Genomic DNA, 15,631 nt, shown 5'->3' with positions numbered 1-15,631 from the left:
ACATCGTTTCGCAGCGAGTCTAGGGAAATAAGATGGGAACAGGGGAAACAGCGAAGCAGCGAAGCGAGGAAAAGGATGGGAGAGAGAAGGAAAGAGAGCGGGCCCGAAGTCGACGCGGTCGTTTCCGCGGGGTAAAACTCTCCTTGGTAAAATTCCAGAATAAACAAAAATCGAGCCCATCCCGTGCTTTATATCCCGGACGGCTGACGTGGAAAAGAATCCAGAAACGCGAGCAAGCTCGTAAATCAAATGTGTCTGCACTGCGTATACAAGAGTCGAATCCGCGAACCTGGCGGCCCTTTAATCCCGCATCCATTATTGGTATGTCACGGATAAGAGGGTGCCTTCAAGAACGCGCGCCGAGCCAAACCCACCGTCGTCGCCGTGAGGGGTGGCGGAAACAGAGGGGCAAAGAGGGGAGAGTGGGTCGGAGGATTTCCTCGCTTCCTCGCGGCCACGCATTATTTCCTCGTCGTGGCATTCGATGAAGATGGCCCCAGGCATTCCAAACGTTTGATTGAAAATTTCTTGAGACTCGAGAATGGCGCGCGCAATGCGATCGGTAGTGGCCGGTCGCGTCGCGTCGCGGCACTTTACCCGGATCTTTATCCCCGGCGCGGCGCGGCGCGGCGTCTCGGCGTAGAGAAAGAGGAATCCATTTATTTAACATGTAGGACTGTTTGATCCCCCTGGACGACGTTCGTGGCCATTCGTGGCTCCGCTCGTAATCTACATCGAATAATTTCGTCTTCGGGAAAGTCGCGCGACGTGCGAAATCCCGCAAGAAGGATACCCGATGGGAAGGACGCGCGTAATGCCCGGTAAAAAATAATGCTTCGCTATTCCTTACTCGCGACGAGGAATGACGTGCGTGCTGATGTCAAGTCGTTGGTTCCCATCACCGATTCAGTTTCAGACTTTTATACCGCTTTAAGCGCGACTTAATCCTATAAGTATATTAAAATTAAATGAATTTCAAATATTAATTTACTCTACTTTAACTACTAAAACATTCAATGTAATATATTTAAAAATTGAGTGAGAAAGAGAGACGTTTACAATGTTTGAATAAAGATAATAAAATACGTTTATTCCTGCCTGATTTTTTTTCTAGACGTACTCCGCAGACGAACGAAATAAATAAAATCTTTATGCGGTGTGCGCGTTTAATCTGATAAAGTTCAGAGCCATTCCAGTGCAAAGGTTAACGAGAAATGTATCATATGACCAACCGCTGTGCAAATGACGTATATATGAAATGAAACATATAGGGCCTCGACGGTAAAACATGATAATGCAATAGGAATCGTGGTAAAGCAGGATCGTAAACTGCAATAAAGAAGGATACGGGGGCTGAGCCGTCGGTCGATAAGTCGACTCCTCCGCGTAAATGGACCGCGTTATATATATTTTTTCTCTTCTCTTCCACATCCCCCTTCGTCTTTTCCCATCTCACTAAAGCTCGCTTCGATGGCGGAGTGAAAACGGCGTACCGATCTTCGCGTCGAAGTTGCGCCAAGTTATACGAAAAGTTGAGGCGGAAAGTGGTGTGTGGTGGAAACTACAGGAATTACTGGCAATTACAGGAATGATTTATTAACTTTGGAAACTGGCTATCTCGAACCGTGCTGCTGGTAGTACCCCTTCGCGGTTCTGGATGGCGCCGCGCCGAGCCGCGCCGAGCCGCGCCGCGTCGAAATATTCTAATGAACGCTGCAATAACCGGCTGTCTCGCGCGACGGTAGATTGCACTATATCACTCGCAATTATGGGAATTAAAAAAATTCTGCCGCGCCTTGAAAATCAACGATGGCTCCCCGATGAATATCAAGTCTCGTCGCATTGCTTCGTTCATTCTGCGGGGGAGTCCTTTGCGAATAATATAGTTAATTAATCTTTCTCACTTAATGTCTCATCGCTTGGTGTGCCTCGTGTATTATCCCATTCGATATAATTTTCTCCTCTCGGTATCATAAAAATACTTCTTGGAATAATTGCGGTACAATACTCTCGTTAAAGAATGCATTTAGATCGCGTTCTATCGACACCAAAATCACTTGTCCACGCGCAATTACTTTTCCATCAAAGCGCAACAAACGCGTCGGGGAAAAAAAGTGGTCACCAAATTAGAGCCGATTTAGTTGAACGTAACGCGGTTAATCATCATGGTATGTACCTTCCATTATTGGCGCCGGAGCAATAATAGTGCCGATGATCGCAAAGCAATCGATCTCCACGCTGGCGTTAATGGAAAATGAAATTGTGGCCGGAGTATTATCCCGAGAATTTGGATTATCCTAGCGCTTAATAGAAACTCTATTAATAGCCGGCATATTGTTTCTATCGACGGACAATGCCGAAGATCGTCTGATCCGCAGTTAATGATGCATTAACGATCGCATATGCGCCACGATCAGATCAGTGCAAAGTGCTGCACCACGAATTGGCCTTCACTTTAGACACTTTGTGACGTACATTACGTTATATATTCATGTATAATGGAAAATTATTCTGATCAGTAAGAGATACTTGATGATACATAATATGCCAGGTTGATTACTTCATGCTAATTCTGTGTATTCATCTTTTTAAATGTAATATTAATTAAACTTAAACATTTTTTCTTATAATTTCTTAAAGATAAATAAGGAAACATATAATTTTTATATAGGTACATAATTTTTTAAAGATGTAATTACAAAAAATTCTTTTTATCTGAATGTTGAATCTGAATGTTGAATGTTATAAAAATAGGAATAAAAAATCATGATAAAAAAAATAAAAAAGTTTCTATTAAAATTTTTGCCACTTAATTCTAATGTCATAAACAAATAGAACTTTATATCGCGTTGTCAAAAGTAGATAACGCGTGACAGAGAAATAAATTTAAAAAAAGCAATTTTGATGGTACTATTAGGATAACTCCGGTATTTACGCCGCGCGGGGTTTTACGCCGCAGATGTCAGAAAAAATAGAAAGAATGAAGGTACTTGCTCGCAATTATTCTGTTATGTGCCTTTATGCCATATTAGTATTGTGTTGTAATTTCAGTTCTTTGCTGTTAATATTAACGAAACTGTGAGTTGAATCGATTTCTCACCGTAGTAAGAAGCGCGATCTTGTGTTACGACCTACGTAAAATGATTACTGTAGGGAATGTAAAAGATTTAATGGTTATTTCATGATTCATAAGTGTAGAGGGATAATAAATAATGGAATACAGCAAAATACAAGTGCATAGCTCTTGTATTTTTTGTTTAACTTAATATCTTGTATATCCCTCCTGTTTAGGATATACGGCAAGTTAGCATGTGGGATTTATGCCATAGTACAGACACTTTGTAAAACTCAAAATCTCCTGTGTTCTTTTTCCTTCTTTTTTTGGATTGTATAACAATAATCTTTAATGCATCTATCGCTCTTCTATTTTCTTTTTAAAATTTGTCAGTTTTATAATTTGTTTATCATTCTTACATCTTAATAAACTTCTTACACACATTTTATAACTTATTATGACATTTTATTGCCTTATTTATAAACATTATTTGTAATTCTTTATAAGGCGTATATTTCAGCCATGAATGTCATATAACCCACCCCTCTGGGATATATGGCAAAAATGCAAGGGTTTCTAAAAGTTTTTTTTATTAAATACAAAAAATGAATATTTCATATTTCTATTTCTTTTATAGTAGTAGACAGTATAAAGTTTTTATTGGTATAATTCATTTGCCTTAGTAAATAATACTCGATAAATTAAGTTTCCCTTAGCTGCGGCGTATATACCGGAGTTACCCTATAGGAGAAGAAATCTATCAACGATACTCCCGAAGAGATACAAAGTTCAGAGGCGAAATACTATCTTAATCGACGGGTGTTAATCGCGACCGATTCACGAGTCGAAGCTTGGCAAGTCCGAAATCAAAACTTTGCCTTGAGAGATACCAACTTGCAATTCGCCCCGCAAATCACCCCGGCAGCGGAGGAGGGGAATTAGGAAAAAGTGTTACAAAGTGATGGATGCCGTTGGAAAGTTAGGCGAGTTTCAGATCCGTTTACAAAATTCACTCGGCTGACGAAATTACCGGTTGTTCCGCCGGTAGCCTCGCGATACCGACGATCAAGGGGGGGGGTGACTCGATGCTAAAACCCTCTCGGCCCTGTCCAACCCCTTTTCGGAAAGCAATTCCTACCCGAAAGTTCCGTTCTCTCAGTACCAATGCAGGTGGTACCGTACCAGTCGCGTGTTACTACTGGCGTCATGTTCGATATCCGGTATGCCGCATACTACAGCAAACGTTCGGATATTCTTTTATTTCTACGGTCGTAAATCTGTGAACTTGGTCTTATTACGATATTACCATCACCCGACGCTCGGCGGTCTGATATTTCTAATTTAAACCTCGCAATTGATTAAAGGCAAATCTTCGGACAGAATAGTGGTATATGCCAATAAAAATAAAAATATAAATGATTATGTTATCAAAAAAGTAACTGTTACGTATTCCAGTTTCTGTGAGTAATAATATTGAATTATAACATAAAAGCATTTTAGCAATTCTCTTTATAAAATCGTAAGAAAAAAGAACGCTGTAATAAATTACTCATCCTATATTTTAAAATTAAGATGATTTCACTTCTACTACTATTTTATACATAACTATTTATTCAAAAGCAAAAAAATGCATTTGCAATATTACGTTACGTTATATAAAATAATTAGAGAGAAACATAAATTAGATTTAACATTCTTCTTCACAGAAATACTTTTGACATTTTATATGTAGCAAAAAAGCGAGACTTTTCGAGATCTTAATGAAAAATGCAAATAGATATAACGCGTAAAAGCATAAGACACTGTGTGCCTCAGATGGCTTAGACATCTTATTGTCTCTCAAACCTTTCATTTATGTTTCGAAGCTTGAGATTCTAGAGCTCGAGATCAGAGAACAATAGGTCTTTGACAAAGCTCGCGAGTTTTGGGGACATCTCGGCAGCAAGTTTGTTCTAGCTACGAACTGAAAGTGAATGCGATAGTCTGTACAGTACTCAAAGTACTTTAGAACACACACACATATATATATATATATATATATATATATAGTGCAATAATAGAAATTTTTCTTTTTGTTCTTGCTAGATTCTACGTTGCATTAGATTTTCTTTCCTTTCCTTTTAATTCCGTGATCGAATAATCGGATGATTTCAATAATCGGATGATCGGATAATCACTATTAACTTTACAGCAACCTACATTATATAGCGTATTACTTCTAGTGTTAATTAAATAATCACTTATATATAAGCTTTAAACTAACCAAACCTTTCTTTAACAATCTTCATAATGTTTAATTTCATCTAAATTGGTGAAAGCACGCAACGGGAAGATTAAGGCAGCAGATAATACAGCTTTCATATCGTCCCAGCGTAACCCATTTCGCTCGATGTTTTTGATTACGGAGCAACATGATCGTACATTTTTCGAAATGGGATAATTTCGGAGCACCATCTCGAGTGGCAGAACGCGGGAGGGTTGCTCGCAAAACGCGAGGGACAAGGGAGTGAAAACGAAGAGGGTAGGCTAACAGTCCTATCTGCAATTGCAATCGATAGTAAACCCGCCCTGAGGTCTCCGGCGTCGGCTACGATATTTAAATGTCAGGCACATAACACGCGTTCGCCACCTCCGTAAGGGATAGGGTACCCTAACATTTATACCTCACCTCCACCCTTGTACTCTAGTTTCCATGCGAGGCCAATCCTCCTCTCTCTCTCTCTCTCTCTCTCACGCTCTCTTGCAGGCATGCGCGTGAGCATGCACGGCGAGATAGTGAAAAAAAGGGCGGAAGGAAGGTGGAAAAGCGAGTGAGAAAGAGAGAAAGAAAGCAACGTTATTAAACTCGAGGGTTTTTGACTTTCTGCGTAGTGAGTAAACACACGGTTCTATCTCGAGCCGTTACAATCCGACGTGGGTGTCGTTGGCAGTGATAGTGGTCATGGTGACGCTGGTCGCATTTTGTATTCTGCGAGGACAACGGATATTCCGGCCGTGGGCACCAACGGGGCCAGGCCCAATTTTCTCGGGTAGCTACGAGACGGTCTGTTCCCTTTGTGTGCCGACGCGCGCGAGAAAATCGTCGGCGGTAAAATCTTTGTTCGACGGCGGACATTATTAATCCGAGAATGGCTATACTGGCTACCTTCGTGGGTCGAATGACTTCATCTCTCGAATCTTGTGCACCGCTCGAGGCACTATAACGCCAATGGTCATGCAACCGGAAACGAAACTTTTGGCTACGTGCATACATGCGCTTACGTTACGTAATTCTCACGAATGGGCAAAGTGGTTGAACTGTGATCGCGAGGTAAACAAATAAACCAATATACATTTGCACATCTCTGCTGTGTTTTCCTGGCAAAGTGATACACTAGTCTATAGATATTATAAATTGTATCCTATTTAAAAGCTTAATCTTATCTTTGTAAAAAGTTGTGTACTATTCCTGATAATAAATATTTTTCATCATTTATATAAAAGAAAAATAGAAGTAAAGATTTAACAATTTTTTAAGAAAAATATATAAAAAATTTGTTAGGCACATTTGTTTTTATATTCCTATTTTTCCGTTCTCTTGGCATTAACGTTTCAACTAAAGTGGTGGTCGAAACATTAGTTCGAAAGTGCAAACTTTTTTCGTTCGCAACGAAAAGTTTCCGTAAAACTGGAAAGAATGACACGGGTATCTCGGTAATTCGATCAGATGGCGAACGCACGTAGAGCACGAAATTTTCGACTTTACGCTAATAGAAGAGATAAACAGACTCTCTCGTCGTACCTGGCATTAGATATTCCAAAAAGCTGAAAGAGGAAGAGAGAGAAGAGCAAAAGGGCGCCACCCAATTTTCGTCGAATCTCGAATATCCCTTCGCGTCACGACGTGCGAAACCTTAACGTTAAGATCTTTTTAGAGGCGCTAACGTTATTAATCCGGGAATGGTACGGTTATATCCGACACACCCTCGCGACTCTCCGGAATGTCGGAGGGTGACTCCGGTCTCTCTTGGTGGTGGAGAGAAATAAATGACGTCACGCCTCGAGAAAAGTACTTCCCTGTGGTCTGCTATTCGACGACGAAGTTCGAGACAAAGAAGAAGAAGAAGCCGTCGTTCGTGCCAAATGCCGTTGCTGCCGGCTGAACACCCGTCGAAGCTCGTAAGTCCGGGCATAATTGGATCCCGTATTTCTAATAAAGAGTTAAACGACATTTTTCGATAAGAAAATTGAACTTTGCGCATTAAATTGGAAGTAGGAACGTTGAAAAATATAATTAAATAGACGTATCTTTAAGACGCGAGACGTCAATGTCAATAGATCCTTTTCTTGAAAAAAGTACTTGTTATCACAAGAGAAACAGCATTTAAAATAAATATATATATCTAAATTAATATTAAGAAACCAAAAAAATTCGTACGGTCTTCGGTAGAGTTCGCTGCAATGAATTATTTTCTCTTGTAGTTTGCAGAGCGCACACACACACACACACACACACACAAGTTTCTACGTACGTCATAAGGTACATATACGCATCAATCAATCGATGCAATTGACTTAATGTGTATTTTTTTGTAAATTTAAACTCTTTTAAAATGTCAGTTGAATCTGGTGTAATTCGGGCTTGTTTGCTTTATGAATTTAAATTCGGTTCGAAGGCTGCAAAAATGACTCGTAAGATGTGTGTGGAGAAGATGCGGTAAGAAATTGTACTGTACAGAAATGGTTTAAAAAATTTGCTTCTAGAAATAAATCACTTGAAGATGCACTTTGTTCAAGAAGACCCTCTATTATGGATAATGAAGAATTACGTGTCGCTGTTGAAAACAATTTAAGAGTAACGTGTCAAGAACTTTCTCAAACGTTTAACGTGAGTGATGAAATAATTCGTTTACATCTGCATCAACTTGGAAAATTTTTAACATAAAAAACACTACGAATTTTTTGTGTTATCTGATACTTCACAAAATAGATTGTTTTTCGATTTTGCATATGAATCTTAAAACAGCCACAAAATACTTTGAAATATCTTTGATATATCGCCCAATACTTTTTTTCTCAGAATACAATTCGTACCGATTCGTATCCCTTGCCACGATGGAACACGATTACAGTAGAGATAGTCATAATTGAAAACGTCCGTTCTTTATTGAGCGGACGCGCGTATGTCGACGTGACCCAAAAGTGAGCCAATGTCCTCGCGACAAGCGAAGCCAGATAGGTAGAAGTTTATGACTAATTCCGCGTAATTTATGACGAGCGGAGCAGATAGTATTGAATAGGCCATAGTCACGCGCGCGCTTCGTCAACGCTCGGTTCGTTTCCGTTATTAAGAAAGTCGCACAAAGAGAACGACGTTTCCTCGGTGCAGTACGTTAAGTCTTTTTTTAGTAGGTACAACAGAGAGAGAGAGAGAGAGAGAGAGAGAGAGAGAGAGAGAGAGAGAGAGAGAGAGAGAGAGCGCCGGGAGTGGCAATGCGTCAATCCATTAATGCGCCAACAGCTGCCGATCAACGTTTCAAAGGTTCCGCAAATATATTGATTATGTGAAAGTTACTGTCTACTACACTAACAGAGGGATCAAGAATTAATGAACGCATGGTTAATATTTTCTGTTCAAAATAAAGGTGACGTTGAAATTTTTCAGACAGGCGTCTGTTACGCCTATCCTTGAGCAACATACGTCCATTACAACGTACATCCCTAAAATATTTAGCACAACCTCCTTGAATACCTCCTGTATACCCTCTCTCTGTAACGAAAATAGCGAAAAATCCGTGACTCGATGGGAACTTGGACCGACGAGTAAGTTCCGCTATGCGAGCTCATTGCTCTGCATACTCCCGTGCCGTGCTCGAAAGCGCGACGCAGACCGTCGAGTCTTTTTACCAGCGTGCATGAAGTGATTTATAGTTGGCTAGTTTTTCCCTATTTCCTACAAAATGACAAGGGAGCTAATTAACTCCGCTATTGTTGGCCCCGACCCCGATCCTTCAGCCACCCGTTCGCGGGAGTCGCAAAACTATTATTACTCACGCCATGTTACTTCGCGGTAATTAACGAACATGGCTGGAATATTCGACGTCAGAGGGGGAGAATTCACTTTCGCTGACTGCCGCGCAACTTTCAGCCTCGCTGTCTCTTGCTGGGAGCGCCTCCCATTCAGATGGGATGACACCGTGCAACGCAACGTTCTGTCAACCGGAAAAAGAATTTAGCTCCTCCGGAAGAGCATGATCGAGCGTGTTGTGTGGCATACAAATTTCAAGAATGATTAACTTACTTTCCGTCGAGTCATCGTCAAACCGATGGCTTTCAGAGAAACTGGCTTTCTAGAGTATGCGAGCATGCTTACCTGAAACAGAAAAAAAGAGTTGCACATAAGTACACTATTATCCATTAACAAAGAATTACACAATTAATAGAAAACCGATAAATTGTATTCGGCTAAATATTCTTTAAAAAAGGAACATTATGCGACATTATTGGGTAAGCTTTTGTAAACGCAGATTCGAGGAGGCAACTCGTCGGAAACAAAAACATCTTAAAGTCAAAATCAACGCGCCGAAGTTAAAACAAATGGGAACGCGACCGGGGATGAACGGCGTAAATTTTCGTGTAACGCGGAGTAAACTTGTGAATAATTAATTAGTAATACGAGATAGGGGTTGCTAAGGGCCGGTTGGCTCGGACCATCCTTTCTGGGCCGCCTCGACAGCCACGGTGCTCAGGTTTGAAATTGGAGTCCCCTTTAGCCACGGGGACCTCCCGTTCCCTGAGCCCGTCTTCGAATGAGGCACGCGAGGCGACGTCGTACCCTCGCTCACCTCATTATGCTAATTATTTAAATCCCCCAACGCCGCATTATGTTAAGCCCCGGCGCACTTGGCAACGTGTCCCGCGTATGTGTATAAATCATCGTTATATCCCGTAGCTAGTTAAGAAAGTAAAGAGGTTGCTGTACACAGCTTGCAGTGTATCCGACGGTAATATTATTCGATAAAACGTTATTAATTTGTGAATCATTTCATTAAACAGTTTGCTTCCAAAATCTATTCTCTATTATTTTGCACGATTAATATATATATATATATATATATAATGGAGCGATATTTTGATAAGCATATATTCAACTTTTTAAAGCATAACTGATATTATTTTACCAAATTTTTAGTAAAACAAAGATTTGATAAATTTGATCAATATGTGGAAAACACAAGTACAGTAGAACCTCGATTATCCGAACTTCGATTATCAGGCACTCCGCATTATCCGAGGTGCTTGTCCCATCGGAAGTTTCCGTATTATCCGAGGCGCGAGCGTCCGTTTATGTATATTTCTTATGCCTCTTCTAAATCAGCTTCAATTCGCCTGTATCATCATCGCTTATAACCAGTATTTTCGAGCTCTTGTTTATATTTGTGTTTATATCGCTATCGCACGTCTGTCTGTTCGCTCACACATTCGTGGAACGCGTCCGAGATAAGTAATTAAAGCATCACGATGTCTCAAAAACGAAAAAGAGTTGTCGTAACTCGTGCAGCGAGAAATTATCAGCTAATGAAGGTGAAATGAACAAGTTTAAAGAAGAATTTCAAAAGCTCGTAGCAGAAGAAGGATATACAAAAGATCAAATTTACAACTGTGATAAAACTGGCCTAAATTATAAAATGATGCCTTCCAAAACATTGATTTCAAGAGATGGAGCAGCTCCGGGATATAAGAAGAATAAAGAGAGATGTACTATTTTAGCATGTAGCAATGCATCAGGAAAACATAAACTTCCACTGATGTTAATTGGGAAGTCGACTAAACCGAGGGCACTTAAAAACATTAACCATGAAGCTTTGCCTGCGTATTACGCGCATCAGAAAAGTGCTTGGATGAGTAGCGATCTTTTTAAAAAATGGTTTTTTGACCAATTTGTTCCTTCAGCTGAAAAATTTTTGAAAAAGAATGGACTCCCCAGAAAAGCGATCCTATTACTTGACAATGCACCACCTCACCCAAATGACTCAAATCTTAGAAGTGGTAACATTATTGTAAATTTTTTTCCACAAAACGTGACCGCTATTGGACAACCAATGGATCAAGGAGTACTGGAAACACTGAAACGTCATTACCGACGTTTTCTTCTTCAGTCAATTCTATAAGAAAAAAATAATCTTAATAAGACACTTAAAAAAGCCTTGATTGAGATTAATATTAAAGACGTTATTTATTGGTCAGCTCAAGCTTGGAATGCTATTGTGACATCCACACTACAGAAATTATGGTCCAAAATTCTGGTTCCCGATATACAAAGCGATAAATTTCAAGACGATGTAGATTTACATAGTATGATTCTGATGATCCCTGATTGTGCTAATGTTGAAAAGAACGATACGTGAACATGAGCTAAATGACGATGAAATTGTTGAACTCATCAATTCAAGAGATAAAAGTGAATTTGACAATGAGGATACACCGGCCAAAGAATGCATCAGCCACGAAAAAGGACTAAACGCTTTAGAACTTGCTCTTAAGTACGTCGAAGAACTCTCCGAAGCTGCTTCAAGTGACTTATTATTGATGAAACGATGGAGAGATACCGCAGCTAAAAAAAAGAAGAGTAAATTAAAGCAATCCCGTATTAATGACTTTATGTTATCAAAAAATTAAGGATTATGGTATTATTTATGAGCGATATAAATGAACGATATGTTCTACTATGTAAAATTATGTATGTTTTGAATAAATATCTATATATTTTTTATGTTAACAGTCTTTACTATATTCTTCCGGATTATCCGAGTTTTCGATTATCCGAGGTATGCTCGGTTCGCACTACCTCGGATAATCGAGGTTCTACTGTAGATATATAGAATAAGCCTTATACGTAATTTACTAGAGTGAAGTAATGTATACATAAATTGACGCAAATAATATTATTAAGCATAAAAGATCTAGCCAGGCTGTATAAGACTTATTTCTATCCACTCAAATATTTAGTTTTGACTAAAATATAATTAGTTTTTACATAAATAACGCAAGTTTCTGCAAGCTTCTTCATGTGGTCATTGGAATTACATACCTGTATTAAGAAGTAAGAAGGAAAATAAGAAGAATATGTGCATATGCACAAAAGTTTCGAGGTCGATTTCTGAGAAAATCGTGAAACTAGAGAAACTTCAGAAACGTCAGAAAGCTGTTCGAACCTTTATCGGTTAAGTAAGCAAACAAGACGGTGTGCAGGAGGAGAAAAATACATTCGTCGTAGTCGCGAGCTCGCGTATACGATATATCGAGGCGAAACGTGAGAGAGATACACGCCGAGAGGGTCAGCCCGCCTACGACCTTAGTTTCACATGCCCGGCGCATTTCGGAAAACTCGAGTTCAGCCAGGCTTATAGTTGAAGTTTGATACGACGTTGACGGTGTGCGCGTTTAGTGAAACGGTTGGGAGCCCCTGCGCGGCATGAATAAAACATTTTTAGGGTCGTAAACCGTTTCCTGCGTTTTTTAAAGGGTCGCCTCACCTCTGGCACCGACTCGTGCCAGCAACTCCTGGAGGCGCGGGCGCGCGGGCGCATGCACGGCCATTAGTGCATGCGGCGGGCGACGACGCGACGGCGAAACGAAGTGTCGCGCGATGGAAATTATGGCAGCTGGTTGCAGCTGCACGCGAAACGCGAGACGCTGAATCGCGCTTGAATGCCCGAGTGACATCGGCTTAACGATCCGTTCGCATTCGTGACAACTCAACCCGGCGTTGCCGATGACTGTCGATGCGAGGCAAATATTCGGCGTTGACGTCTTCAAGCGTGCGATACGACAATTTATGACTATAATAGGCGTACGCGTATCGCTGTGAAAACACTTGACATTTCGGACAACCAACAATCATTCTTAACCGCGCGCTTGATTTCTATTATCAGAACCAACAACGTTAAGCGTTCTCTTACACTCGTAAAACAGATTCGAAAGCATGACATGCTTTCAGAAGGACTAATCCGCTTACGGTGTCTTGAATTGCAAATGATACGCTCGAACGCAAGCCGTGTGCTGATAACGCATAGTTCAATGGCGCGTGTAATATGTCGCTATATCGTTTTCCACGTCCATTTGATGCAAAGTTTTAGGGGAAACTCGAAACGCGGAGTTACATCGGGAATCACGATAGGGAGCGCGTGCGCGCGCGCTCTTCGATGTTGCAGCTGCGGGGAAACATGATGAATCAAGCTAAATAACACCGGGCGAAGCACCTGTTTGCCCACGTTGCAGTTTCGAACGACTCCGCTCACCCTGCAACTTGCGAAATTGATCGTAAAACATAATTATATAGTTCACTAAAATAAGACGTTTTAGAAGAGTAGTTCATTTAATCTGCCGCGATAATCTTAAATTGATGACTGGATTTAAATTTTGCCAGCATAACAAACGTTTCAGTGTTGAAAATAACGTCGATAGCATTGCTGTCATTTATCGAGATAATCGTGATTAAACTTTATCGTATTAATATGAGTTAATTATCCTTTCTCTATTTTAGTTCAAATTGCTCATGGAATATTTAAAGAATCTGCTATTTCATTCTATTTGCATTTTATTAATTTATTAAATGTGCTGTTTTTGTCCAAGATTACATTAGACTCTTACATCTGCAATTTTCTTTGGTCATTAAACTTTTTTAATTATTAACTCCTCTTAGTCACCCGATCTCTTACTAATTACTGAAGAAATCTCAGCTGCACGCTATATATAGAGTTAAACGAAGAAAGAAGAGAATAATCTTGACGGAATATTTATCGAAACTGATCACTCCCGTTTCCGACGTCGATATATCACGGCCTCGCGATTCCATCTTAAAGTCCGCCAGCAGCAGCAATACGCAAAGTTACAGTGAAAATTATGCCTGGCCGCCGCAGCTGCCGGGAAAGAAGGCGAATTAAACTTAATTTCGTCCGGACACCTGACTACTAGCCGTAGCGCGGCGTCTACGCCTATAGCTGATAGTGAAATATCATTTCGCAATTTCGTTTAATTAAAATCTGATTCAAAGTTCGCGAAGAACAGCTATCGCACCGCGGGCGGCCGCCAGCGCGGATGGTACCCCGTTACACCGGCTGCGGTTAATGCATCAGTGAAAGAGTTCGATTCTGTTTCTTCCCTCTGTCTTCCTTGTTCTATCGCGCTTCTCTTCCTATCGTCGCTCGCTACCTTCCCTCGTTACGGAAGTAAATGATACCTCGACGAAGACGGCTGAGTTTTGTTTGTATTCGCAATAACATCAGGTGATGATATTATATTCAATCTCAATGTAGTCATTACAATTCTGATGAAACTTTATTGAAGTAATGCTTTGTGATAGAACGCAATTAATATTCAAGAACATGTATAACTGTTATCTTTCCCTGAGTAAATTATTAATTAAATTACCATATCAATTTTGTATTTTTCTTATATTCGATTCCTATAATAAAGTGTTAAAAACAACTTTGTTCTATTGTGTCCTTAAACATTTATGAGTGCTTTTAACAACCCTTTACGTTTTTTCTGTCGCATATATAACATATAAATGTACAATTAATAAAATTTGTAAAAATTTTGCATATTATTTGTGAAACATGCATTGTAGAAAAAAAATTGCTAATATGTCGAAATAACAGAGTTGGAAGAAATGCTATTTTTTTTAAAGATATTATATAATTTTCAAATTATGCTATTATAAAATATGATGCAGTTGGCACAATCACAAAGCTCCTGTGTATATTATAGATAAAAGTTAAAATACTAACATACTCCCGATTCTTTCAAATATTTATTGCAATTGAGAAGTCTACGAATAAAAAGTTAAATATCTTTATCAAAATAAATCGGTATAATATAATGGACTCGATCTTCTTATACAAAAAGTTTTTAATTAAACAATATCAAAAATCAAATCTTAAAAATATAGATGCAGAATAGTATAATTATAAGGGCTCAGTCACAATGAGAAAAATAAGGAATAAGATAAAGGAATAAGGAATAAGGGAATGTCGCATCTCACTTCAGTACATGTACATTAAAGTGAGATGCAACATGCCTTATTCCTTATTCCTTTATCTTATTCCTTATTTTTCTCATTGTGACTGAGCCTTAAAAGATCAATTTTCTTTTAAATTTTTTTATACACACAGCACGGTTTTTTATTTGGCTACTTGTACCTCTTTACTCAAACCCCCTAAGTTCAAAAAGAACTGATGTAATTTTCTGATGAAATTAAATAATTGAATATAAAAAGCTGCTGAGTCTCCGTACGAAAGCCGTCGGGGCACAGACGACTCATAAGACGACGAAGCTCTATGATATACCTGAGATGACGTCCCACATTACCGATAATACTACAAACACGCCTCCCTTAAGAGATGTCCTAAAAGTCTCGCGCAATAAAAGCCGGTACCCATAAAATATCGCCTCCGCCACCCTTCTCCAACCCTTCCCGCGCGCCGCCCACCGCCCCGTCGGTTATCCATCCGTGGTCCCCGGTCGGATGAGACGTAGGTACATAAAGTGGGTACTCCGGCGGATTGAAATATAACCCCGAATATTTCTCTTTAC

At 39.7% G+C, this 15,631-nt stretch overlaps 1 protein-coding gene and 1 long non-coding RNA gene across 2 annotated transcripts in view; one reads left to right on the top strand and one right to left on the bottom strand.

Moving 5' to 3' along the window:
• LOC139779837 (uncharacterized) overlaps positions 1–15,631 on the bottom strand; it is a 46,928-nt gene that overhangs the window by 17,439 nt on the left and 13,858 nt on the right. Inside the window, exon 2 of the long non-coding RNA XR_011720026.1 lies at positions 9,336–9,407. This is a non-coding gene — a long non-coding RNA (uncharacterized lncRNA). The remainder of the gene's footprint in view (positions 1–9,335; positions 9,408–15,631) is intronic.
• On the top strand, positions 10,556–11,340 carry LOC139779836 (jerky protein homolog-like). The gene has a single exon (XM_071718314.1). The coding sequence runs from the start codon at positions 10,624–10,626 to the stop codon at positions 11,203–11,205; it is 582 nt and encodes a 193-aa protein (XP_071574415.1). The 5' UTR covers positions 10,556–10,623; the 3' UTR covers positions 11,206–11,340.

The sequence above is a fragment of the Temnothorax nylanderi genome, unplaced genomic scaffold (genome assembly GCF_030848795.1).
Source record: "Temnothorax nylanderi isolate EJ_2023f unplaced genomic scaffold, tnyl_v1.0 TNYL_tig0244_pilon, whole genome shotgun sequence".
Taxonomy (NCBI): Eukaryota; Metazoa; Arthropoda; class Insecta; order Hymenoptera; family Formicidae; genus Temnothorax; species Temnothorax nylanderi.
This window is presented reverse-complemented; position numbering and strand designations above follow the sequence as displayed.

Excerpts from the sequence above, each read along its gene's own strand:
- LOC139779836 (XM_071718314.1), top strand. The coding sequence starts at position 10,624 with ATGAACAAGTTTAAAGAAGAATTTCAAAAGCTCGTAGCAGAAGAAGGA.